Below are 26,553 nucleotides of genomic sequence, written 5' to 3' on the forward strand. Positions count from 1 at the left end.
TTGCTGAAGATCAATTCTAACCCGGATCTTCACGGGCTTTGTGACAAATGGGTTCTGGAATATCGGATTAAGGACTAACGAGGTATCTACCAAAACAACATGCAACAGGAAGAGTGTGACGTCTTATTAGGTAACTTGATTAAAAGTGTCTGCATACATCTACAGAAATGATAATTGTAAAAATTGGATTAGATTGTTTAGAATGAATGAATACAGAATATTGAGAAACTTTGACATTCCGGCTTGACAACAGTGTGAGGGTGAGTGAGTTTGGTTTTACGCCGCTTTTAGCAATATTCCAGCAAAATCACGGCGGGGGACACCGGAAATGGGCTTCACAAATTGTGCCCATGTGGGGAATTGAACCCGGGTCTTCGGCGTGACGAGCGAACGCTTTAACCACTAGACTACTCCCACTGCCCCCAACAGTATGAGAACTGTATCGAAATGTCGCACTCACGAAATAAAAGAAGTTGCTATCCATATAGTTTGTCAACATTGTATTTCCCAACTTCTAAAATGCCACCCAAAGAGGAATACCATTATCCCTATCCTTGTGAGACTATGGAAAGTAATTGGAAAATACATAAAAAAATACGCTTTTTTTCTCTTGCTACGTTTCACGTGTATGATTGCACAAGACGTTGGTGATGGTTGACATTTCTTTATATATATTAAATCAATGATTCACAGATATGTACATCCAGACATGACATACTGTAACACTTTCCAACATTTTATCCCATTACAGTCCAGTGAATGAGTAGACATCTGTAGCAGAATGTTATATCATTCATCCGGAGCACTGGACCCTTAATTTAGGTTATCTTTACATAACCTTAAGATGAAGAGATTACGAAAGTGCAAAGGTAGATAGAGCTGATGATCCACATGGATATTGTACTGATATTTCTGTTGAAGATGTGTATGGCCCGTGAAGATCTGGGTTAGAATGGGTCTTCAGTATTTTGGGTGATAATTGTGTAGCGAATGGATACAACTTCATAAAAAACACCATCTATGACATAATTCATGATCCTTTGCTTGTTTTTTTCGGTATCTTTGTACAGAACACATTGGATATTTACAGGTGGTTGTAACACGACATAATCATTTCCAATATGGGTTTATGACTTGGACAGGCGTAGTCAAACAATAAAATGTTTTAATCACCTGAATCACATAAACATCAAGCAGAGAAAGGTATAAATATAGCCATCACGTGCTCAATTCAAGCCATGCTTAATCCTGACAAGACGCTTACATTATTTTGATCTTTTGAACGTCACAGGTGAGTACGCTTTGGTGCTCGTGAAGCAATACATTCAGTGATGATATTGTGGTGGTTGTAGGGACATATAAATAAAGTATATTATGACGTACTTAGGTCACGTGTTACTTGAGGACCTCTAGTCTTTGGAAGTCGGTCGATGGCTTTCTTTAAAGTCACGAGACTGGTGTAGCCACATACATAATGACCCCTGTAGGGTTCACTCTGACTTTGATATTGTCTGATGGTTTAACTGTGCCCTTAGAGCTGCCATCAAAGGGGTCCATCAAGTTATAGCCCTGGGACAACGTGAGCCCTAGGGCCTGAGCCTGGACGGTGGTGATCCAGATGTACTGAGACCCATGGGTGAGGATGTCACTGTGGAAGAATACAATGCCCACACTACCGGTAGGGAGAAGGGGGCGGGTCCACACGTCTACAGGACCAATCTGAAACATTAGTATGATCATATCATCATTGCAGTATTGAAATCAAGACTTGAAAAATAAAGTTACTTCCTCATAGTCCATGATGGAAAACTCTTAAGAAACCCAACTAGAGCTGTGTATCGTGGCCTAAGTGGCAAGACGATATATCCCGATACCAGTTTAATGAGGCGAGACGATATATCATGGAAGTATTGGCAAGGAACCTGCGAGACGATTATCGTCGATACAATGGTGGCGATACGATACGTATCCCGATACTTATCAATTTATAATAACAGAACATATATGATAGATAAAATGACTGAAACTTTATTTGTTATACAGCAGAACTTGTGTTACATTCACACACACTTAAAAAGCTGTTTATCTAATGAAGTTTCATCATGTAATGTTTAGAAAGTACAGTCAAACATATTCAGTATACCCTGATCTAATATATATAAATTTGCAACTGACGTTTCCCTTAGGAAGTTGTGTTTCTACACCAATGCTTTCACAAAATGTAATTTATATCAGAATTCATAATCACTGCAAAAGAACTGCTTGCTAAATCATCTCTTTGTTCTCTTTCTTAACAAAGCTTAGACATAGTTAATAGTTGTTAATAGATGGTGTTATTTGTCAAACAGCTAAAACATATTTCAATTACTTGAAGACAAGTTTTCCACAGTTCACAGAGTTTGTAAAATGTTCACACTCTTTGACTTATACACCAGCTCCTTTGTTCATGTAACAAACATAACGGACACAAACAAGTTCCTTTAAGGTTCAATTTGTTTTTAAATTTCAGAAGAATTTCAAAGAGACTCCCTTCCTATTCCTAATGCAATACTCCTTACAACTTTAACGGACACAAACAAGTTCCTTTAAGGTTCAATTTGTTTTTAAATTTCAGAAGAATTTCAAAGAGACTCCCTTCCTATTCCTAATGCAATACTCCTTACAACTTTAAGTAGTATTTAAGTTGTATCAGGATATATCGTTTCTTGTGGCGATGCATCGATGTATCATGGACCCTCGCGATATAAATATCCTGATATATTGCCTAAATGTGTTTTGTATCGATGCACTCGTATCGCGTAGTTGACGAAGTTGATGTAAACATCGATAATATCGATGAATCGTTACACCATTAAACGCAACTACTTATTTTCACATATTTTCTTAGTTTGGAGTAAAATCGTCAGCAACTAGACAAGGAAATATTTTAAACCGTTAAAATCCAGAAATATTTACATTAAAGATGGGCGTTGTTTTACCGGATAAAATAAAAAACTGTAGAACGCCATAAAAAAGAAACCCTTCACCAAACACGAAGCTGAGAAACACCTCTAAAACTCTTCATGGCAATAATACATGGCAAGAAAGGAATTTTAGAAAAGTATCCTTCTAGGTAGTAAATGTTTCATTCCTGTCTCCAGGAAACTTTTACCGTCATGATTTTCTTTCCCTGGACACCCATCTTGTCCTGGTTGATAGCAATCAGCCTCCTGTTTTGTAGAAGATCCCTGGAGCTGTTGCGAATGTTCCGGAGATCCGTCGAGATGAGGAGTGGGGACGCCAGTATCCCCCACATGGCCATCTGTGTCCTCTCCATGTCCGGACTCAACCCGAAGTTGCCCAGAATCAGCTGCAGAGGGAATCAAATCCAACAAAATATTCTATATTACTGTAATAAAAAAACGTGAACGTAAATCCAATCGTCATCACAACTGTGACGAACTGGAACCAAAACGTCATCACTGATGCCCAGTTTCATCAAATCAACGTATTTTACGTGGATACTAACTGGAGAGCCTCAGAGATAATGTCTGAAAATGTCGTACGTCCTGTTTAAACCTGAAACATATATTTTTAAGATCAGGAACAATGTATTACCACACAAATGGACCTTTGGACCTGGTCGGCAGTGACGCTGAGGACAACTAATTAATGATAGCAGGAACATAATGAACTCCTCCGGGAATGATGAACATTCTACACACATGTAGTCACTATCCACGATCACCGGGGCGGTGGGGTAGCCTAATGGTTAAAGCGTCAGCTCGTCACGCCGAAGACCCGGGTTCGATTCCCCACATGGGTACAATGTTTGAAGCCCATTTCTGGTGTCCCCGTCGTGATATTGCTGGGATATTGCTAAAAGCGGCGTAAAACCTTACCGGCTTACTCTTTCGATCCGCCATTTTCAAGTCTATCTCGACATGCAATAAAGCTTTTCCTCTGCGATAGTAAAGTCCATAGTGAGTAATGATGGATATGCCAAGAACAAAAACGCCATTGTAGGCATCCCAAGTCCCTTGCTTTGCTATTACAACAAGTGTTAGCCCTAATTCTCAAATGTTAAATTCAAAGGAGATAGTAGTTTGTCAGGAGTCTGACCATTTCCAGGTAGACATTCGGACTCCCTGGTCTTTCTGTTACAACTAGAAGGTACGGTATATAGCCTAGTGGTTAAAGTGTCCGCTCGTCAACTATTTTGACGTTACATTCTGACAATATAATTTGGGTACAGAAGTAGTCTATCAAGAGTCTGACCATGTCGGGGTCGTTCCAGCCTCCAGGGCCTGCGTACTGACTGAAGTTGCCCTCGTCCTGGTCGTAGAATTGTATTGTCTTCAACATACTGTCCCAGCTGTCTTGGATGTCAAGATGGTTTCTCCACGTGTTGCACGTGCGGCGGATGGCTGCGTAGTCAGGCTGAAACAACAAGTATGGAATAGTGTAAGGGGAATTTATGCATTCTCGACATCTCCAACTGTGAAGTGTTAACTTTCAGGTCTTATCAAATATTCAGAACCAGAATAAAACCTATTTCGAATTATTTATCTTTGTTTGGAAATAATTATTCGTCAAGAAAATGGTCATATATTTTTGGAAAACCCCTGTTTTAATCCAACAATCATGTCAATGAGCTAGTAGATGCTGAAGGCAAGTATAGATATCTGGGCACCATTGCTGGTTCATTCACGCCGATGTGGCGTTCAATACTGTCCCGCATTGATTAAAAATTCACCTGGGTTCCAAACATGCAGCATATATAATCAGCAGAGGTCTTTTTTTCGCTGTCGTTTAATACATTTCAAACTGACTCTATCATCATGTCATTGTTTTGAAAAGAATATTTTAAGTTTTCTGAATTTTGTTTTTACCAGCTGGTACGGAAGACTGTTTTGTAAAGCAAACCAAATTAACAAAATCCCTTACCCTGTGAGCAAGTTATTGGCATCTCGTTTATGGACACTGACAGTATTTATCAGATGAAATTGTAAATAAAATGTTTAGCGATAATTCGAATGCATTACATTCAGGATGTCAACGTCTGGATTGCAGAATTTGAGAATAAACAACCCCTAGAATTCATTCACATCAGTTTGTAACAGATTTTATAATACATTTTGAGAAGAGAAATAGCTGGACAAATATAAAAGTATAAGTCATATATTTGCTTGTGCCACAGTTAATGCAAATTACAATTGTGATGTTCTGATATGCATATTATAACCAATAATGGGTAATGTAACCCAGATGTCCTTCAGGGTGGTAATAATGTTTTATTCCTTTAACAGCTTGACATTTTGACCACACGTTAGAGTACTCTGTGAGTAAGATTCCTTACGATCTTGAAGTGTTTCAGTGATTGATAATACGGCCATTCACAGGAGTAGATCATAGGACGGCCGGTTTTGTTCAAATACATTCCCAAAACAGGATAACCTGTGAAAGAAAAATGTTCTTTACAATTCACTTTTTATTTTTGGTGTCATTTGTACGGATTAAAATAGTGTAGTGCCAGTGGACACATTATCTGAATATTTTTTTCACCCGTCCATCGGGCTGGCTAGCTGTAAAGTTAGACCGTCCGGCAGAAATCTAGCCCGTCTCGGGCGGTCGGACGGGCCTTATTTCATACACTGATTAAAATAATCTTTGCTACCCGATAACCTTGAAATGACATCTGATTTGCACTCACCGAAGTCAAAGTCACCGAGGTCGGCGTTGCATCCGTCCATTTTAACAAAGTCCACGCCCCAGTCTGCAAAAGTCTGGGCATCTGTCTGAAGGTAGAACTCGCTTCCTGGGTAATGGTTACAGGTCTCGTGACCGAAGTCCTCATGGATGCCGAACTTTAATCCCTTAGAATGAACCTGCAAATGTCAAATGCCAAAACGATAACACAATTTTACTAAGAGCTCTGGCAATTAGATAGAAAATATTGCGCGATTCCATTTAGTCCTTCAATTATGCTTGAATGAGTGAATGGCCAATCTCTGTTATCATGATTACCCGTGTTAGAACACCAGTGTGCTCTCGAAGTTTGTTTGTCTGCTTGTTTGTTGTTGGTTAACGCCACACTCAGCAATTTCCAATCTATTTGGCGACGGTCTGTAAATAATGGGGTCTGGACCAGACGATCAAGTGATCAACTGCATGAGCACCGATCTACGCAGTTGGGATACGATTACATGTGTCAACCAAGTCAGCGAGCCTGACCACCCTATCCCGTTAGTCACCTCTTAAGACAAGCACGGCTGGCTGAAGACCAATTCTAACTGGTATCTCCAGAAGTAGAACAACGAGGCTGCCTCTCAATGCACTAGAAAGTGCACAGGCACCATCTCATCCATTTCGGCAGCCCTTCACTGTAGAGTGAACAAGTTAATATTTCCGACAGGCCTGCCTGATTGCCAAGGAGACACCAGATGCAGGATCGTTTCAGTGTGGGGCAGGACTTATTGAGTCACCCTTACATCATCTTCTCTCCACCACTGTCTTGCATCTGCTTTTTACAGATTGAGATGTGTGTAAATGATCCAGAAACTAAACCTCAGAAGAATCCGAATGTAACCACATGCACGATACAAAACACTGCACCAAATACATCATAAGAAAGAATATAGCTGCAAACCCAAACGTACGTAATCTGCGAGCGCCTTCATGCCGTTGGGGAACCGTGTAGGGTCGGCGTAGAGACGTCCGTCACTGTCGCGACTCTCAGCCTCCCAGCAGTCGTCCACAATGAGGTACTCGTATCCCGCCTCGAGCCACCCGTCAGACACCATCCTGTCTGCTGTCTGTCTGAACAACAGCTCTCTGCCAACACAGGAAATATATCCATATTGCATTAACCAAACAAAAAATGCGACGTCTCATAACGTGAGACGTTTGCCGCTTTGGTGAAATCCACTTGAATTGGTCTGTTGTTGCTAAACCAAGGATCACGCTGTGGTGCTTTCGACCTCCATACATCGTGGTCAAGATGAACGCATTCATCAACAGGACTGCTATAGGAAACATTTCTCCGCAGGAGCTATGCAGCAAACGATATGTTTCCTTGACACAAGAAATACAGCAACTATTCCCTTGCATGTCAGCATGGGGAAATGTAGAATCCTTATTATTCTGTTATAACATCCCTTAATATATACTTGAGGACATTGGACAAAGATTGTCTTCAATGGCTAATTATAGTAAATAATGTCAGGCGGACATTGACTCAATAGGACTATCTGCGACATCGTTGAACAATTAGGAACAACCAAAATAACCTACACAATCTAAGGCTGTTATTTCTTAGAGGAACACAAGGGTAGTTGAAAACGTCTGAGCCTAACAAAGATGAACTTTGAGTTGATTGGGTTGCTGGCTAATTATTACAACAACATAATCCACTCCGAGGTCTACCAATGGTTTTCCAATGATTCCGTTGTGCCTGTAGAAGGCTGCCTCCTGGTGGATTTGAGTAGAGTAGAAATGACGCCATCATCATTTGCATAACGCTTGCCACACAGTTCTTACTCCAAGGTAGGGTAGGAGTGGAAATAGAGTTCAAAGCTACAGTCATGCATTGCAGTCACGGCAACAGGCTTGTGCACAGTTAATTTGTCCTGGTGGAACAGCATGCTTATTGCGAGGTATCCATGATGTTGAATGGTGATGTTATCACGCAGACGCTTAAGAAGGCAGCTGATGAAACAGACTTTGCCTGAGACATCAGACATATCGGATAGCAGTCGGACTCAACTATGGTCAGCATTAACACAACACAATCAGCTGAGTCTGCTGCAGTATGACATAGATTCTCATGTGAGATGACGAGGTCTGATGAGGAGCCTTGGAATCAGCTGTAGAAACTTTGTCGTGCCCAGTTCATTCCTCAAATTTTAGGTGCCTACTCCTTTGGCTGTGTAACGTCAAGCGAGTCATCATTTTTACTCATATCAACAGTTTCTTTGTGGTGGCAGGTCTTCCTAATCTTGGATCCCCTTCCAAGATCTCTATCTTCTCTTCTCTTCACTGCGCACCTCTTACTATAGGAAAGGAAAGGGCACCACCACCCTAAAGATAGCATTATATGTGCATGGGCTATCCTTTAGGTTGGAGATACTTGATGACATCATGGTGACCAAATTTGTTCATGGAGTACCTTACTTACTACCTCTCGCCTTTGATGTTATCACTATGTACGTACCCGATACAGTTCTCCGGGTCATTAACACAGTCTACATTGCACCGGAATCTCTCCCAGTCCAACCAGCCCATTGGAGGGGTCAAGGCCAGACCGTTGTCAAGACCCAAGGTCAGGGTCAGGGCATTCAGGAAGAGAACCAACGAAAACATTTTTTTCCGGTGAATATCTGCAACAGACAATATATAAGGAGAAGAACGAACACTTTTGGAAAACACTGTTATAAAACAAGGAAATACACAGCATACTGAGAGTGAATTAAACGTAAACTACAGTTATTATACATTGAGCAGGCGATACAACCTGGCGGTTTCGATCCCTGACAAACCGGGTTGGATCCGCGTCATTAGTAACCCATGCTTGTCGTGGAACTAGTGGTCAGGTTCGCTGACTTGGTTGATCCACGTTATTATTTCCTAACTGCGTAGATCGATTATCATGATTCTCAATCACCGGATTGTCTGGTCTAAATTCGATTATTTACAGTGAAAAAAAATTGGAATATTGCGTAGCGTAGCGCTAACAAGCCAACCAAACAACCGACCAACAGACAAACAGACCAACCAACCAGCCAAACAGACAGACAAACCTAGATGTTCAAGTATCCAGAAGGTTTAGATGCTACCGCTGATCGAGTTATACAAGCTTTCCTTCTGATATCAGACGGCCTTCTGGACTACTTGATAAGCTTGATAACACCCTAGACATTGTGACGTATTGGTTGTTTAGATGCGTCACTCCAAAGACTTTTATAGTTGTCATTTTCATTTACGCCCCAGCATATTCGGGGTGAACCTCTGAGTCAAAGCCACGAGCCTGGTGAAGACGGTATTGATGGGACGTATTCATACCATTATGTCGCTAAATATACTGGGTTTATGCCAGCATCCACTGATGACAGCATGGTGACCAAATTTGTTCATGGAGTCCCTTACTTACTACCTCTCGCCTTTGATGTTATTACTATGTACGTACCCGATACAGTTCACGAGCGAGCTGGCTAAGGCGCCAGGCTAGTGATCCAGCGAGGTTGAGGTGCCGGGATCGAGCCCACCTGTGACCAGGTGTAAAAACCTTGGAGTCAACTTTGTGTGCAGACTCTTTCAGTGTTGTCACAACCCCTAGTGTACAGTACACAACCCTGTGCACTTAAAAGAACCCACGAATCCGTTGGTATATGACCAGATGGTGGCCACATGAATACGTGCAAACACCTAGTTGCGGGTACAGCAACGTGCAGTAAACTTGGACAAAGTACTGTGACTATGTGTCCCACTCCACCCAGCTGTGAATGGGTACCTAGTAAGGATGAGAAAGCCACAATAACTCGGTGCGCCTAGTGGCAGCAAGAGTTGTATACTCTGAGATTGATATCCAATGATCGAGGGAAAATACCAGCGCCTTGAGCATGCACCAGTTGCGTGGAGATGTGCGCTATATAAATATACTATAATAATAATAATAAAAAAAGGTGTAGGCAGTGTGGTTAAAATCATATATAATGTATATTATATATTACTTATTGCTGCAAAATCACACAATGACGTTTGGAAGTCACTGATCCTGAGCAGCAAACAGAAAGCCTTCTCTTTCAAATTCCAGGCCAGGTGATTTTATGATTATCATTGTTATGATTAGTGTTGTTACATTGATGTTGACTTGACACGCGATTGTACCCGTTACCTGTGACGACGAGTAGCTATTCTTTGCAGGGTAATTGTTGATGGGTTGTGTGAAGATCCTCGTGAACTGTTCCCGATAATATGAAGTAATTTTCGTATATTTGTGTAAACAAGAATCAATATCAACGAACTATTGTAAACAGGTCACATGTGTACACATACCCATGCATAAACAAATATCGACGTCAGCTCTAGAATATCACATTGAAGAAATCAGGAAGAAAATAGGCCCACCAACCAACTTTCACTAGAGTACTATTTTGTATTAAGAAAGAGGTGTGTACTCATTGTCACAAAGTAGCCTAATGATTAAAGCACCCGCTTGTCACGCTGACCCGGGTTCGATTCCTCGCATGGGTTCAATATATGAAGCCCATACCCACACACTCACTCACTTCTAGGTCGGTGAAAGCCCAAGTTGGCTATTCATCAAAGACGGTGGTAGTTATCAGCCACTAACCTATTGGGTCTATCATCACTCTTCTCTCGTGTGCTTGATACGAACTGAACGTCCTTGACACTGTTTCCTGCCACTTTGATACGGGTCATTCGTATCGCTGAACGTGATAACTTATAATACCTGGCAATCAGAAGCTGGCCCTCAGTTTATGTCCTAGTGACGGTCGGGGACACATTCATGATGGAGGTGAGGATTTTTTATGCATTCGTTTATCTGCAACTGACATGAAGACTGTTTGAATAAAATGACTGCCCAAAGATTACCCTGCTCTGACGTGTATTTATCCAGAGCGCATTCCTGTTCTAATCATTATTTTATTATTACGTAGATAAGCGCGTTGTTGTATTTCATTGGCTTTGATTTATATATATTGTCATTCATGTTCTCTACACCAGGTAAACATGTGGATAGTTGTCGCACTTTGCGTTTCTGCGGTGACTTTGACCGCAGCCCTAGACAACGGCTTGGCCTTGACCCCTCCCATGGGTTGGTTGGCATGGACACGCTTCCGGTGTAATATAGACTGTGACAATGATCCAGACAATTGTATAAGGTAGTGTTTGTCGTGGGTACACAAAAACCGGTATAGTTGTCTCCACTTGAAATTGGTTTAATAGCACTGATTGGTAGGATTAACACAAATTTCATTCACAGAGTAACGTATGAAGACACAGCACAGCGGAGTGTTGCGACCGGATATGTAAATTTTGGTTTGCTTCTATTTGTGACGGGTGCAGCTTGTGGGACAGAAACACCTGTTATCATAACTATTTGATTGTGATACATAAATAAATAGATCCTAATGACTTAATCGGAATCACGCAATCAACACTGCATTTAGAAAAAGGATAATTTATGAATACAGACAGGGTTTTATAGCGTTTATCGATTTGTATATACAAAGTCATTAAGTACTGACTATGTATACCTTGATAAAGAGTATGTTATCTGATCCATACCTTGATGTTCTTGATGACACATTGATGAAGATGTTTTCTGATTCATACCTTGATGAAGTGCATGTCATCTGATGCACACCATGATGAAGATATGGTCTCAGATTCATACCTTCATGAAGATTATTATGTTCTCTGATTCATACCTTGATGAAGAGTATGTTCTCTGATTGACACCTTGATGAAGAGTATGTTCTCTGATTCACACCTTGATGAAGAGTATGATCTCTGATGATGAGTATGTTCTCTGATTCACACCTTGATGAAGAGTATGTTCAAGATTCATATCTTGTTAAGATCACATTATTTGAGTCCTACCTTGATCAACAATGTATTTTGTATTGACTTCAGCGAGAGACTGTTCCAGCAGATGGCGGACCTGCTTGTGTCCGGGGGATACAAAGACGCCGGCTATGAATACCTGTGTGTTGATGACTGCTGGCTGGCCACGGAGAGGGCGGCCGATGGATCTCTCCAGGGAGATCCTAAACGGTTCCCAAGTGGAATGAAGGCTCTTGGAGATTATGTTAGTCCTCATTATATATCCTAGCCGTATTTGTCTTGAAGACGTGTGTTAAAAACGTCTTCCTTTGTTCGGTTTATACAGAAACTAAAGTCTTGAAGCAGTAAGCTACACAATGCGTCTTGAAGCAATGGTCCACACAATACGTCCTGAAGCAATGGTCCACACATTGTGTCCTGAAGCAATGGTCCACACAATGTGTCCTGAAGCAATGGTCCACACAATGTGTCTTGAAGCAATGGTCCACACAATGTGGCTTGAATCAGTGGCTCAAACGACAGTCTGTGTTCAGTAACATTCGCATGTAATCAACAGTACTGGACAAAGCAAATGTGTGGACATATTCTGTAATACATGTCAACTATAACGCATTTTGGATCATGTTAATTAGACAAACAGGTAACTGCCATACCTGGAAAGTATCTCGCGAAATGACACAACGCAAAACGTTTCCTCAGATCTTAGCTAGTGAACCTGTTCTACTTTGGGTTTTAGGTCCATGCCAAGGGACTAAAGTTCGGAATCTACGCAGATTTCGGAAAAACTACGTGCGAAAAATATCCAGGGAGTGAGTTCTACTTGAGGCAGGATGCGCAGACTTTCGCTGACTGGGGAGTTGATCTGCTGAAGCTGGATGGTTGCTATGGCGACGTCCGTGACTATGACTACGGTAAAGTTGTATTCTAACAAACTGTGCAGTAGGTTTTAACCTATTGATCACTCTCATACCCAGAGTTCCTGGCGGCCACACCAGTACAACGCGAAAAAACACAAAAAAACAACCCCAAAACAACAACAACAACAACAACAAAAATCCAGAATCGTCCCAGCTTGAAGAGTCATTTCAACATATGTTTTAAATGGTTTTTTCGTTTATTTCATTTTATTGAAAAGTCTTCAGATTTAGATAAACATGTGTCAATAGAGGTTAATATGCTTTGAAAATATATCCTCAAACAACCCTTTAGGAGTACTTCCACATCATTTAAAGAGGAACTTGTTTCTGAGATTTACTTCTAGGGGCGATTTAAATGAAAAATGGGTTCCACTCTGCGAAATGAAGCTGCTCGAGCAATTTCCAATATTCCTTCTATTCCTTGAACTACGTATCGGTGTAGCAAGTTTTAGCCGGAAGTGGAGATAGTAATCGTCATGAGGTCTTATCACCAATGCTAAATCTAAGAGCAAAACAAACGTTTATTCCCGTTAGTATATCTCTTTTAAACCAGTCTAAATATTCTGTTATCTGTTGTGTTAGGCACGTACTTATGGTCATAACTTATTATGCCTATGTTTGTCTGTCTGTTTGTATCGTGCTTTCTGTTTTATCATGTCATATACCTCTGATGTACACAAAGTTCCCCCACGGATAATAAAGTATTATCTTATCTTCTTTTATCACAACTAACATCACCACTTTATCACAAGAAACATAATGGGTCATTCCAACCCACGATTGTAGGTCTCTTTGAAAGAGCAGGGGAAGCAACTCTAGATAGCGCCTGTGACGTGTGGGCCACTTGCAGTAGATGCTTAATCTTACTCTTCTTGTCACTCTACAGGCTACCCAGCAATGACCAAGTTCCTCAACCTAACAGGGCGACCCATCATGTTTCACTGTGACTGGCCCAAGTACCAAATACTGGCAGGCATAACGGTAAACATGCATAAATCACCTTGAAACGTTATGGAAGGAATACACTGAACAGTAATGCCGTAGTAGTAGTAGTAGTAGCAGCAGTAGGAGTAGTAGTAGTAGTAGTAGTTGTAGTAGTAGTAGTAGTAGTAGTGTAGTAGTAGTAGTAGTAGTAGTAGTAGTTAGTAGTAGTAGTAGTAGTAGTAGTAGTAGTAGTAGTAGTAGTAGTAGTAGTAGTAGTAGTAGTAGTAGTAGTAGTAATAGTAGTAGTAGTAGTAGTAGTAGTAGTAGTATACCAGTGAAGACCCTGGTCTTCAAGAACCCATGCTTGTCGTAAGAGGCGACTAAAGCGATCGGGAAGGCTGGGGTCACTGAAGTACATTAAACAGAATGAACATCTGTTGGGTAGTTACCTAAGGATGATAGACATACTTTTATATGACAGTGTATCAATGTATTTTGCAGCCAAACTACACCGCCATCAAAGAGTCGTGTAACCTGTGGCGTAACTACGACGACATCTGGGACAACTGGGACGGTCTGAGCGACATCATCAACTACTACGTCAAGAACGACGACGACTTCATGTCTTACTCGGGACCCGGGGGTTGGGTTGACCCCGATGAGGTATTTCCAACGCACTCAACGCTATGCATGAGTTTTTTTCTGATTTTTATCTGCATCACATAAAGTACCATTCACCACCAAATGCCACACACATGCTAAACCATCACAATAATACATTCATTCACCAAATCGCCATGTTGAATGAATGGTTCCATGGTTTCGGAATAGAGGCGTTAAAGTTGATACATGTTGCAAAGTCCTTTGTGTTTTGGAGCGGTCACAGACTTGTCTTTCTGTAGCGATATGCTGAGATCTTCAAGCAAATATACATAATTCGCAGCCCTAGATCCTATTTTAATGTGATATGATTTAAAATATTCATATGAAGGTACTTTATAATATTTCAGATATTTTCTTATCAGATACAAAAACGCATTTAGTCCTATTATACCTCTCTTGCAGTTGGTGATCGGCAATTTCGGGCTCAGTGATGTTCAAGAACGTGTGCAGATGGCGCTGTGGGCGATGCTCCCCTCCCCACTGATCATGTCCAATGACCTCAGGAACATCCGCAATCAGTCTAAGCAGCTTCTGCTCAACCCACGGCTCATCGCCATTAACCAGCAGCAACTCGGCACCAGCGCACGACGGATAACCACGGTATGAACACTTAACTGCTTCTTGGATAATTTATGTATGCACCCATAAATAGCTAACCATCGATTTCTGTTTATTTGCATATAATCTGGAATTCTTAAGAAATCGTATCTTACGGAGTGTTTGAGACATCAATGATACTCGATGCTGTTGTTTGTTGTTTTACGTGGCAATCAGCAAAATTCCAGCTTTATGTAAATAATCGAGTCTGGACCAAACAATCCAGTGATCAACAACACTGATGAAGTGGAAAGGTGACGATGTATGCCTCACTAGATGGACACAAATGCTTGTTCACATTAATAAATATTCAATATTTAAAAATATTATGTTTTGTTTTTTTTAAGATCGGTGCTGTTGACGTGTGGACTCGATCTATCATGCCTACCGGAACTCAAGTCATTGCTTTAGTGCACATGAACATCACCAGAAACTACGCCGTTCAAGCACGCGTCACCGTCCAGGCTAAGGAAATCGGACTCACCGGCGCAAGCGGATATGACGTCATAGAGACGTTTGACGGCACAAGTCTCGGTCACTTCAATCCTGACGATACGATTGGTCCAATTGTTGTTGATCCGACTGGCGTGTACCTGATGACAGCCACGCCGACTAGTTCGATCCCTGAAAACAATTTACATCATAATTAAACATTTTAACACTGGTTTTTCTATTACTTTCATATTTGGTTATGACGTGGTTTCGGCCCCTGGTGGATACTTTTGCTTTTGCTCACTGGTTTGTCGGGTCCAAACACGATTACGGTATTTGAAGAGCCACGTGCAAAACACTTATGCATTGCAGACTGCGACATCGCCTCACTCAATGTCTTCTGCATAACACAGAGGCAGAAAGTAATAATGGATGAGATATGCGTCAAAGACATCTAGCGTTTCAAACGCATGGGAAAGCACGCTCCCGTTGAGAATGTAAAATGTAATGTAACATATGCTGTTTTTGGTATTACACTTTCATAATAAAGTATTCCCTCCTATTTGGGATTCGAACCCACACGCTCAAAGTGAGGCACCTAATGTCCAGCACACAATATGTGCGAGAGCGTGCGTGTGTGTGTAATAACATTTATATAAATGCATTTAAAGAACACACGTGCAAATAACAAGTAAATATAACAATATTTAGCAAATTTTTCATTTTGTCTCCTTAAATAAATTTAACAATTCAAAAGCATGTAAACACCAAGCCTTGAACTAAAGCAAAAACAAAAATAAATAAATTCAAATTTGGAACTTGTTAGTACTAACATTACAAGTCAAAATTGGTCCTCATGTTTCGTACAATTCACCTGAAATCAAATCAAAATCAGTAGTGTTTAGAAGCATTATGGCTACATGATGACACTAGCATAGTAGCGCTGTTAAACCATCTAGAACACACACACGCCCGCACATATTGGGATCTGTTTTCACCTGAAGAAGGGTCAAGAAGTATCCCAGAAACGTCGTGTTATACAATAAACAAGAAGTTGCCATCCATGTACTCGTCTTATATATTCACCAACTTCTAATGCCTCCCAAGAATCGTGATAAACTTTACCGTTTCTCCGTATTTGCTGGCATACTTGCATTTCTAATACAGACTAGAGCCTTAATCCCCATTGTTCTAAGGTTTCGTATGGTCCGCTGATTTTAATCCTTAAACAATACCTGCAGGCAAAGAGGGAACACTACCAAGATAAACCTACCAGAACAAACCAGAACGGAAGACCGCATCCATGGTGTAGTGGTTAGAGCGGAAGGTCGCAGGTTGGATCCCCGACCGCGTCATACCAAAAGACGTTAAAATATGGTCCTTGTTGGTCCCTGCCTGGCGCTCGGCATTACTGGGTACAACAAGGACTGGTCGGCTCGGAGTCAGTATAATGTGTCTGAGTGGGGTATCCATGCTTCACTGCGGCATGGTATCTCAGTGGGCTAGCACTATAAAACCAGCTTAAGTCTGGGCTAGTACAAGCAGCCGCAGATACACACACACACGCATGCACGTCGTCATATGAGCGAAATATTCCAAAGCACGACGTTAAACCCAATTTCACCTCACCTCACCTCAATCCAGAACGATAGTCAAGAACATGGGCGGTAAGAGGTCGCCCGAACGCAACGTATACAACATGCTCAGATACCCGTAACTATAAATGACTGACTCATGGTCATGGGACCTGAGACCGAGAGTTGAGGTAGACAATCTTTCCAAAGGGAAGCGGGTTGGTGATATCTCTTTTATATTGTTATAATGTCTTAGTGCAACTAATATTATAAGTTACAAGTAACAAGTTTTGGAATGCATTACCAAAAACCATCTGTTCTGTTCATATCAGGGGTTACCTCTTCCGGGTGTGGGTAAGAGGTCACCTCTGTGGTTAGAGTACAATGTATCGTCCCTGCTAACAATGTCGACCGATCGAAATCGATGTAAACATTTTTGGATTCGTATATTTTGATATATTCCAAACGTGACTAATCCGAGATGACTGACAAGACGGTGCTTAGGAAAGTTCAGTTGTCATTTATTTTTATATGACCTGAAGAGACTCTGTTATATATAAGGTCTATATGGTCTCTGTTATAACCAATAAATAATAAGGTGTCCTTATATTTTACTTCAATAAATGGATTTTGTTGTTTATATAATATATAAGTTATATTTTACCTGTAATTTAAGAGCTACCTCTCTTGTAATATTGGCAGGTTCTTTTCATGATTTCTCATGAAAGACGCTGTTCTGTGTGTGATCAGAGACCATATAATAGAGGGACGGCCCTCCCCAACAGTTTATCACTAACCATCAGCGCTACGGCCTGGCATGCAACTGATACACATCGACACCCTGCTGCTAACTTCCCTCTATTATATGGTCTCTGGTGTGATTGTGTGGTAAACTTTTTTGTTGTTGTTTCATAGGGTTTTACGAGCCAAGTTTCACGATGAAACTATTGACGTTCCTAGCAGGAGTAAGTGCTGTCGCTGCACTAAACAACGGGGTAGCCCGCACGCCGCCAATGGGGTGGTTGTCATGGGAACGATTTAGATGCAACATTGACTGCAAACATGACCCGAGCAATTGTATCAGGTCAGTAGGTATATATCGTATTATCTCAAGTTCTCATCATGTGATTTTATCGCTTTGTATTGACTATTGTTGTTATTTACTAAAGTGTCGAGTGCAATGGGGCAACCCTATGTCTGTCAGATGGGTAAGCAAATATCACCATTTAAAATGATTTTGAAAAATGTGACTGATTGAACAGTCAGTTATATAACACATCGTGTTAACTTAATGGATAAATAGGAGCAAGGTCGAAATGATACAGGTCTGAGACCTTTGGTGTGACTGGTACTGATCTGTAATCATAGTCAGGGCGAATAATAATATTCTGACACGCCCAAGGGAGTGAACTCTGCACAACAAATTGTAGCGCCTTATTTCTGTGATATTGTCGTTTTTGTAGTATAAAAACACATGTTTATTCGCACAAACTAGCATACTATCTCATTCAAACTTGGCGTGTCTCAGTGTTCATTCTAGCATTTCTAAAACTTGAGCCCATGGCCCACCAGCCCTCAGTTATGTGGGTCACTTAGAAAATATCGTGTGTCATGTCAAAAAGGTGCACTGTTGTTTTTCAAAGACGTACTTGCTTGAGTTTTGCTTGAGTTGCCAAGCGAAACCAAACTCGTGATGAGTTTCAGATTGACATTTATGAATGCGCAGACAAGACCCGCCCTATCTGTACAGTGCGCCATGTTAAAAATTAGTGCGCGAATGGCGCAAGGCGCGGTATGGAATGATCACTGGTGCCAAAACAATTAATATTGACGCACTCACGTATACTGACTCACCGAAACAACATATTATTGTCTCTCCAAAAACAACACATAGATTGACTCAATCAAACCCACATATCCTCTTTCTCAAACACCTCATATAGACTAATGGTTAAAGCGTTGGCTCAACGCCAGAATCAGGTTCGAATCCCCAGTAACCCGTGCTTGTCGTAAGAGGCCATAACTGTTGTCCCCGCCGTGTGTTGCTGACTGGGTTGCTAAAAGTGGCGTAAAATCCCAACTGAGCAGATCAGTCAGTCATCTTTTGAACACCTCATATAGTCTGAGACTCAGATTTACAGAATTGATCTATAGTAACCCATGCTTATCGTAAGAGGCTACTAACGGGAAACCAAACAAATCCAGGCTATTCGCTGAAGATGGTTGGTACATGCCATCGTATCCCAATTGAGCAGATTGATGCTCATGCTGTTGATCACTGGATTATTCTGGTCCAGACTCGATTATTTACAGACCGCCGTCATATAGCAAATATATTGCTGAGTGACTGCTTTAAACAATCTCAACAGGGTGGAAACAAAACAAATCCACCTATTCACCAAAAAGATGGATTTCCTGGTTTTGTGAGCGATTTTGGAAATGATTGTGGCATTTTCCTGCTGAAAGTTGGTGCCCATGTCTCATTTCATGAGTTGGGTGATGGTGACACTGACTCGACTTATCTCAATAGAAAAAGGCACAGTACTACATTGACATAAATGAAGGATCCACCCCTGCTCAAGTAGAGATATTGGTTCACCTACTGCACTATTTCAGTGAGAATCTCTACATGAGGATGGCGGACATCATAGCGGCGGAGGGATACAAAGAGGCGGGTTACCAGTATGTGTGTATTGATGACTGTTGGCTGTCCAAGTCACGTGACAGTAATGGCCGCCTGCAGCCCGACCCGGATAGATTCCCGCACGGCATGAAGGCATTGGCGGACTATGTAGGTGGCCGTATTTTCTGACAATCAAGGTCAAAGTATCAACTCAGGGATACCTGTTCCATAAATATTTGAAGAGTATTTGAGACTACTGTCATATGGTAATGACCTTTTGTCAAAATATATGAGACCCGTGAAGATCCGGGTTAGAATCCAGCTTGGTCCAGACTAGAACAGGCCCCAATTCTCTCGAAACAAACTTAAGTTTTTACTTTCAAATTTCAAACTGAGTTTGACAATTTGAAACAGCTGAATTTGTAACTCAACTGCATTTTAAAATAAAAAAGCCCAAACAACTTAAGTAATCTATCCACCAAACTCAAATTGTATGCTATGTTTGAGTTTAATATCAATTTCAGTTTATTCTAGGAAATGCATTTGCTCACATTTTTGAGTAAAAACTCTAACTTAAGTCAAAACTCACACTTAAGTTTGATTGGATAGAAAGAAGGGGTGTTGGATCTTTTGCTTGGTACGAGAACCGGGAAATATGGTTGGTTATTCGATTACGTAGGAAGATATGACAGACCTCTGCCATATAGAGAATGCCATATAGCTGGAATACTGCTGAGTGCGCAGTTAAACGACTAACAAACCAAAACATTATATATGATTTTGATAGAGGGTATACATTCGCTTTGTTTGGCAGTTTGGTCAGTCATTGGAAAAGGAAATTGCAATGATTTAGCATTTCACATTATCTTGTTTCACTGAAACCTGATTAAAGTCACCTTTGCATAGTCATTAATACCATCATTCATTTATCAAACCAGAATGTTTATTCTTCGTTCACTAGGGGCGGTAGGGTAGTCTAGTGGTTAAAGCGTTGGCTCGTCACGCCGAAGGCCCGGGTTCGATTCCCCACATGGCCACAATGTGTGAAGCCCATTTCTGGTGTCCCCAACCTGATACTGATTCCATGCTGCAGGTTCACTCCAAGGGTCTAAAGCTCGGCATCTATGAAGATGTCGGGGCGGAAACGTGCGCAAGGTATCCTGGGAGTAGAGGTCACTATCAGACTGATGCGCAGACATTCGCTGAGTGGGGGATAGACCTGTTGAAGTTTGATGCATGTAATATTAATCCGGAGGACTTTGATGAAGGTTTGTATGTGTTGTTGTTGGCTTTGATTGAAAACATCTGTGTGAAGCATTTGGAAGTACAGTAAAAAACAACAAGACAAACAAACAAACAAACAAACAAAACAACAACCCTCCCCCCAAAAGAACAACAACAAAACAAAACAAAAACAAAAACAAAACAACAACAAACACCTCAACTCTCACTCTCATTCCAACACCGCCGACTCTAACCTAAAACGTACCGCCTCGTCATATGAACTGTTTAACTATCTAGACTGTTTTAATCAGTTGTTGCCACAAGTCTAAAGAACGCTAGAAATTGTAATAAGAATTACAATAAATGAGAATCAAGAACATTATTCCGATAATTTTTACTTTAATAATTTTTCCCCCGACCGACCCATGTTCAGAATGTGGTGGCTACGTGAAACACATAAAAAATGATGCCCTTAAAGGAAGACACATATTTCCTCACAGGGTTGTGCTCCCAGATTTCCAACCTCATATTTAATAATTACTCGCGTAAAAAATATATAATTCAACATTTTGAGCACCACTCGTGGCATATCAAATCGTTCTTTGGGGTAATAATAATCAGATTCTGATTAAGCGCCGCGAGCAATCACTTGGTGTTTGGAGACTGTGCGCTATAGAAGATGACTTATTATTATTATTATCATATGACCGGAACTTTTAAACATTCGCACAATCATGTAATTATGTTTATCGTTCATCAGTATAATTGGTAAGTGTATAGTTGGTATGTTATCTGACTGACACAAATGTCCCAATCTATATGATGTATATCGTTGTCTAGGTTACCGTCAAATGGGGTTTTACCTGAACCAGACTGGTCGACCCATCCTGTACTCGTGTGAGTGGGCGATAGGGGAGATAATGCACCGGCGGCAGGTAAGCCTCTTGGCGACTGTCAAAACATACCATCTCAAAGTGAGTGAGTTTAGTTTTACGCCGCACTCAGCAATATTCCAGCTATATGGCGGCAGTCTAAATAATCGAGTCTACACCAGACAATCCAGTGATCAACAGCATGAGCATCGATCTGCGCAATTGGGAACCGATGACATGTGTCAACCAAACCAGCTTGCCTGACCACCCGATCCCGTTAGTCACCTCTTACGACAGGCATGGGTTACTGAAGGTTCATAACCCGGACCATCTCAAAGACCCCATATCTGCCGCAACTACCGTTACCCTCTTACTCTTACAAAAGATTTTTGCTTATTTTTTTTCTAATTATTGCCAAAAATACCTCAAATACTATCTAAATATAAAGCTTTGCAACCTATCAGACTTACACGAAAAATTGGCTTGCTATGCGCCTGACTACTACTACAGCTACTACTACTATTACTACTACAACTACTACTACTACTACTACTACTACTACTACTACTGACCCCAACATCAGGTAAGAATCGGTCTTATCAACTCATTGTTGTAGTAAGAGGACACTAACGGGATCGGGTGGTCAGGCCCGCTGACTCGGTTAACACATGTCATCTTATCCCAGTTCTGGATTGTCTGGTCCAGATTCCAATATTTAAAGTCATACAACTGCTTTATTTTGTGTCATACATCGGTCATATGATTGTTTCATTAGTTTTAATTTGCAGGTGAAAGATCGTTTAACACCTGGACGCGATGAAAGTTTCTAGAGTTTAAAGCCGCCATCTACTTTAATACAATCTCTGCCTTACACTTTAGGCTAATTACACGGCAATCTTGGAGGTGTGCAACACCTGCAGGAACACCGTGGACATCACCGATCAGTGGAAAAGTGTCCTCAATAAAGTCAACAACTACGCCAAAGACAGCGGCAACTTCAGCAAGATAGCCGGGCCCGGGGGCTGGAATGACCCCGATGAGGTAGGAAGAACGATGTTTCGACGTTAGGTGAAAAATAATGCAATGAAGATTATATGACTTTGTTAACGTATATCACTTGGAATTGTGGTACAGAATACGTACGTAACAGTATTTGCTGGTGCTCAGAACCAATCAGGTGTGGAGGCACTGTTTCATAAGAGGGTGGATTGTCTGCTATCGTATCAGAAAGGGTGGGTCATTGGTGTTACACACCGGCTGGTCCGGACACGTATTTACAGGTCTCATATAGCTGGTATATTTCATACAGCTGATCAGAGCGTTGATAAACTCACTCACTCACTCAAAATGTGGTATAACCTGCATGCTAAACTGTCAACCAAAAATTAAATCTTGGAACATTTATATAGCTAAAAAAGAACAAATGTGACTGCCACCGAAACGTTGCTCGTCTGAAAACATTGCAAACTTAGAGTCCAAACCACAACAATGATACCCGTAAGAAATACATCGCCATGGAATAAGCATTTCTTCTTCTTTTTATTTTAGCACCATAAAAAGGACGTTTTGACCCGCATTGTAGTATAGGTGTCGCAAGTAAATATCCGTAACTCATACAGTTAGCTATTAGCAGTGCAGATTCGCTCCTGTAAGGTAGAAGTATATGCTCGTGGGTTCGAATATTCCGGTTGACCCTGATGATGTTTCTAGGGTTTCCTGGGGTTCAACAACATGATAAACGTCTGAAACCTTCATCACCTCGGGCTCTCTCCCTCATTAAACAGACACAACTGAAATACTGTTCAAAACATGGTTCAACGAAACACACTCTCACCTAGAACAGGGACGTAGGTAGCCCCCCTAGAATTTTTTTACAGATTATTTTTTGTACATCAAAGCATTGCCCTAACACGCTTTTACCGTGGATAGTGCCCTCCCTATTAAGAAAAGTTAACTACGGCCCTGTAGAATACAGGGGCAGTAGGGTAGCCTAGTGGTTAAAGCGTTCATTCGTCACGATGAAGGCCCGGGTTCGATTCCCCACATGGGTACAATGTGTGAAGCCCATTTCTGGTGTCCCCCGCCGTGGTATTGCTGGAATATTGCTAAAAGCGGCGTAAATCCCCTCAATCACTACAATGCAGCAGTTTCACTATATTTTCATGTGTTTCCAGCTTGTGATAGGCGACTTCTCACTCAGTCCTGACCAGGAACGAACACAGATGGCGCTGTGGTCGATGTGGGCGGCCCCACTGATCATGTCAGTAGACCTACGTAACATGCGGCCTGAGTCCAAAAGCCTCCTTCAGAACAAAGGAGTGATTGCTGTCAACCAGGACCCGTTGGGGATCCCGGGTACTGTTAGACTGACGGTATGTGTATTGTTTTGGTAATGTTCACCTCTCAACACCAGGGTGTCCTCCCATTTGTGAGAACTCCCAGTTGTGAGACACATTCATTAATGGTTCAGTGCACACAGGTGGTGCTTCCCCATCCCTACGATGAAAGTGGGAACAGCCCTGTTGCTGAAGAGTACCCGCAGGAGGCATGGTTCCTTAATGAGTTAATCAGAAGATATTGTTCGTTGAAGAGCATTTATTGTTTTCAATAGATACTGAAATACTGAAAAAGATTATCAAATACATTTGATTACAACAGGGACAGCAACAGGGCTGTCACTAATTATAAATCTGAGTAGGTAAATTAATTTCTCTTTCAAATGATCACGAAGTTACCTACACAAAGTGTTTATTTTTTAAAGCCATTTATCTGAGTAGGTTCATTACTTTATCTTTTAGAGTTTTATTAAGTTACCTCCACAAGATTCAGTTAAATAGCTAATCCATAATTAGCTGGGGTTAATCCATTCTATCAGATAGGGGAGTAAGGTGTTTTTTCCTGTTAATTACCTACTTCACTGTCTCACAACTGGGAGTTCTCACAAATGGGAGTAGACCAACACGTGTAATCCAAATTACAACTTGGACTAAGCAGGGTATATGACCATCTCATATAACGCTGGTCTTCTGGTAACTCTGGTCCAGACTCGATTACTTTACAAACCGCCGCCATATAGCTGGCATATTGCTGAGTGCGGCGTAAAACTAAACTCACTCACTCAATTCTGGTAACTTCAGACGTGAGGAGAGATGGAAGAGGAGATGCAATAGTTAGCTCGTCTTATATAGACAAGCATACACAGTTACACTGCTGGAAACTTCTGCGCTAGGGCAGATCGTTCTATAATATTCTGTGGGTCAGAAAACGGTGGAATCCTCTAGAATTCTGTCTAAATATAGCCCAAGCCAAATATAGTACACAAAGTCCCTTATTAAATCTCTAGCTTAAATAAACATATAACAGTTGGCATACAGTTGCACAAGGTATAACACTGACTATTAAAACAACCCTTATAACAATTTCTATTTTCCTCTCACTTCTTAAATGGTGCAGATCTTATGACCCCAAACGGCCCTTATCCAACATCGACGTATCACACAGGATAAAAGAGGTTGGTGTTTACAGCCCAAGTCGCCTTTAGGGGCGGTAAGATAGCCTAATGGTTAAAGCGTCCATTTGTCATGCTGAAGACCCGAGTTCGATCCCAATATGGGTACAGTGTGTAAAGCCCATTTCTGGTGTCTCCCGCTGGTGATATTGCTGGATTATTGCTTAAAGCGGCGTAAAACCATACTACATTGTAACTCACTTTAATCTTTACATGTGACTCTAACGCCTATTTGTTCTTATGTATTTCAGATGCGTAAGGTTTCTGTTTGGACACGACCTATCCTCCCAAAGGGGAGCCTTGCCGTCGTGGTGTTCAACTCGCAGTCAGGTGGTGCTCCTCTGAATGTCTCGGTGCCTGTGCACCGCCTCATTAATGGCAATGCACTTGATTACCTCATCACCGATACATTCACAGGGTCTAAACTGGGAAAGCTGACGTACCACCAGGACTTGACAGTGCGGGTTAATCCAACTGGCGTTGTCATGGTGACAATGACTCCGGCCTGATTACCTTGGGCGAAGGATGCAATGATGACTCAATGTCCGTACTTTGTCTCAACGAGAACCTTCATCAAGAATACCCTTTTCGGGCTTGTTGTCTAAGTTATACAGTAAAACACCATTGTGTCCAAAATTGTGACGAAGAAGCCCGGGTCTTCAGCGTAACGAGCGAACGCTTTAACCACTAGGCTACCCCACCGCCCCTGTCTCGAAGTAAAAGCTTGGTCCTCGCATATTCCTTATTTAATCATCCTTTGGCGGCTGTGTCGAACTTTTTGACTCGAAGTATTTCCATAGGCCCCTTCGACTTCGACACAAAGGTGTTTTCTTGTGTATTCTGAAGGATGCTGAACTAAATTGAAACACTGACTGTTGTTTCATGCAATCTATACTCAGACACCGCCCTGGTGGCAGGGAAGTGTTTGCTTTGTTTGTGTTTCACTAGTGGGTAGCGTGTGATCACGCTGGGACAGTGAAATATTGAAATGGAAACGAAACGAAACAATGAGATTAGTTTTTGATTAAAATCATTAATTTTTGTTGGATCTGTTATTAAAGTACTTTCGATGATATTTAATGCAGAATTTTATCACGTATGTTAAATTCTTTCATAAGGAGCCACTTAATAAGGAAACTACTTTCCTGTTTCATACTAATATCAATACGTCGAGTTTTTGGTTGGCTGTAGTCACGAAACCTTGTAATATATTTATAAACCAGAAGAGGCTTTCCATAAACATTGCACCTCGTTATGCTTCAGTCTTTTGGGGGATGTATTTAAAATGTTATCACACAAAATGTTGAATATCAACATTCAAATTCAAATTCTATTTCATCATGCAATTTACTGCATCTGTTATTCACATGTTTATGTGGAACATCGATGTTTTGTAAACTACATTATGAATCTATTAGAAACATCCTTTCTTTCAATTAACGCGTCCTGAAGAAAAGAACATTTCTTAAAATATCATTTCCATCACCACTGCTTATGCATTTAATAATTACAATCTTATTAATTATTCTGATGACAATGTCATAGTTCTAACCACTTGATGCCAATATTTGGTTTTGTATTTTCATGTTAACCTGTTTATATTTCTATAACCAACTGTTATTTTTTACAATACATATTTCTTTACAATAAA

General features: G+C 41.1%; 3 protein-coding genes and 1 long non-coding RNA gene across 6 annotated transcripts; 2 read left to right on the forward strand and 2 right to left on the reverse strand.

Moving 5' to 3' along the window:
• On the reverse strand, positions 1-22,267 carry LOC124280227. Its single transcript, XR_006899617.1, has 3 exons — positions 21,723-22,267; positions 9,128-9,130; positions 1-36 (listed from the first exon to the last, which is right to left on the reverse strand). It is a non-coding gene; the product is annotated as an uncharacterized LOC124280227 (long non-coding RNA).
• LOC124280223 (alpha-N-acetylgalactosaminidase-like) lies at positions 1,033-8,849 on the reverse strand. 2 transcript variants are annotated; one of them, XM_046716124.1, is made up of 8 exons: positions 8,778-8,849; positions 8,192-8,357; positions 6,639-6,813; positions 5,693-5,867; positions 5,339-5,436; positions 4,258-4,419; positions 3,152-3,349; positions 1,033-1,719 (listed from the first exon to the last, which is right to left on the reverse strand). In XM_046716124.1, exons 2-8 carry the CDS (start codon positions 8,338-8,340, stop codon positions 1,447-1,449), a joined length of 1,230 nt encoding a protein of 409 aa, XP_046572080.1. In that variant the 5' UTR covers positions 8,341-8,357; positions 8,778-8,849; the 3' UTR covers positions 1,033-1,446. The 2 variants fall into 2 exon arrangements, with proteins under 2 accessions (XP_046572080.1, XP_046572081.1); XM_046716125.1 differs by lacking the exon at positions 8,778-8,849 and adding an exon at positions 8,733-8,760.
• LOC124280221 (alpha-N-acetylgalactosaminidase-like) lies at positions 10,441-15,332 on the forward strand. The gene is made up of 8 exons (XM_046716119.1): positions 10,441-10,516; positions 10,726-10,883; positions 11,638-11,812; positions 12,305-12,479; positions 13,372-13,466; positions 13,911-14,072; positions 14,475-14,672; positions 15,017-15,332. Exons 1-8 carry the CDS (start codon positions 10,508-10,510, stop codon positions 15,317-15,319), a joined length of 1,275 nt encoding a protein of 424 aa, XP_046572075.1. The 5' UTR covers positions 10,441-10,507; the 3' UTR covers positions 15,320-15,332.
• On the forward strand, positions 16,787-26,553 carry LOC124280226 (alpha-galactosidase A-like). 2 transcript variants are annotated; one of them, XM_046716128.1, is made up of 8 exons: positions 16,787-16,893; positions 17,591-17,759; positions 19,292-19,466; positions 20,392-20,566; positions 21,363-21,457; positions 22,274-22,435; positions 23,569-23,766; positions 25,154-26,553. In XM_046716128.1, exons 2-8 carry the CDS (start codon positions 17,614-17,616, stop codon positions 25,409-25,411), a joined length of 1,209 nt encoding a protein of 402 aa, XP_046572084.1. In that variant the 5' UTR covers positions 16,787-16,893; positions 17,591-17,613; the 3' UTR covers positions 25,412-26,553. The 2 variants fall into 2 exon arrangements, with proteins under 2 accessions (XP_046572084.1, XP_046572085.1); XM_046716129.1 differs by having other exon boundaries at positions 16,788-16,866.

The sequence above is a fragment of the Haliotis rubra genome, unplaced genomic scaffold (genome assembly GCF_003918875.1).
Source record: "Haliotis rubra isolate DU_JTF1 unplaced genomic scaffold, ASM391887v1 Scf262, whole genome shotgun sequence".
In the NCBI taxonomy this organism is placed as follows: Eukaryota; Metazoa; Mollusca; class Gastropoda; order Lepetellida; family Haliotidae; genus Haliotis; species Haliotis rubra.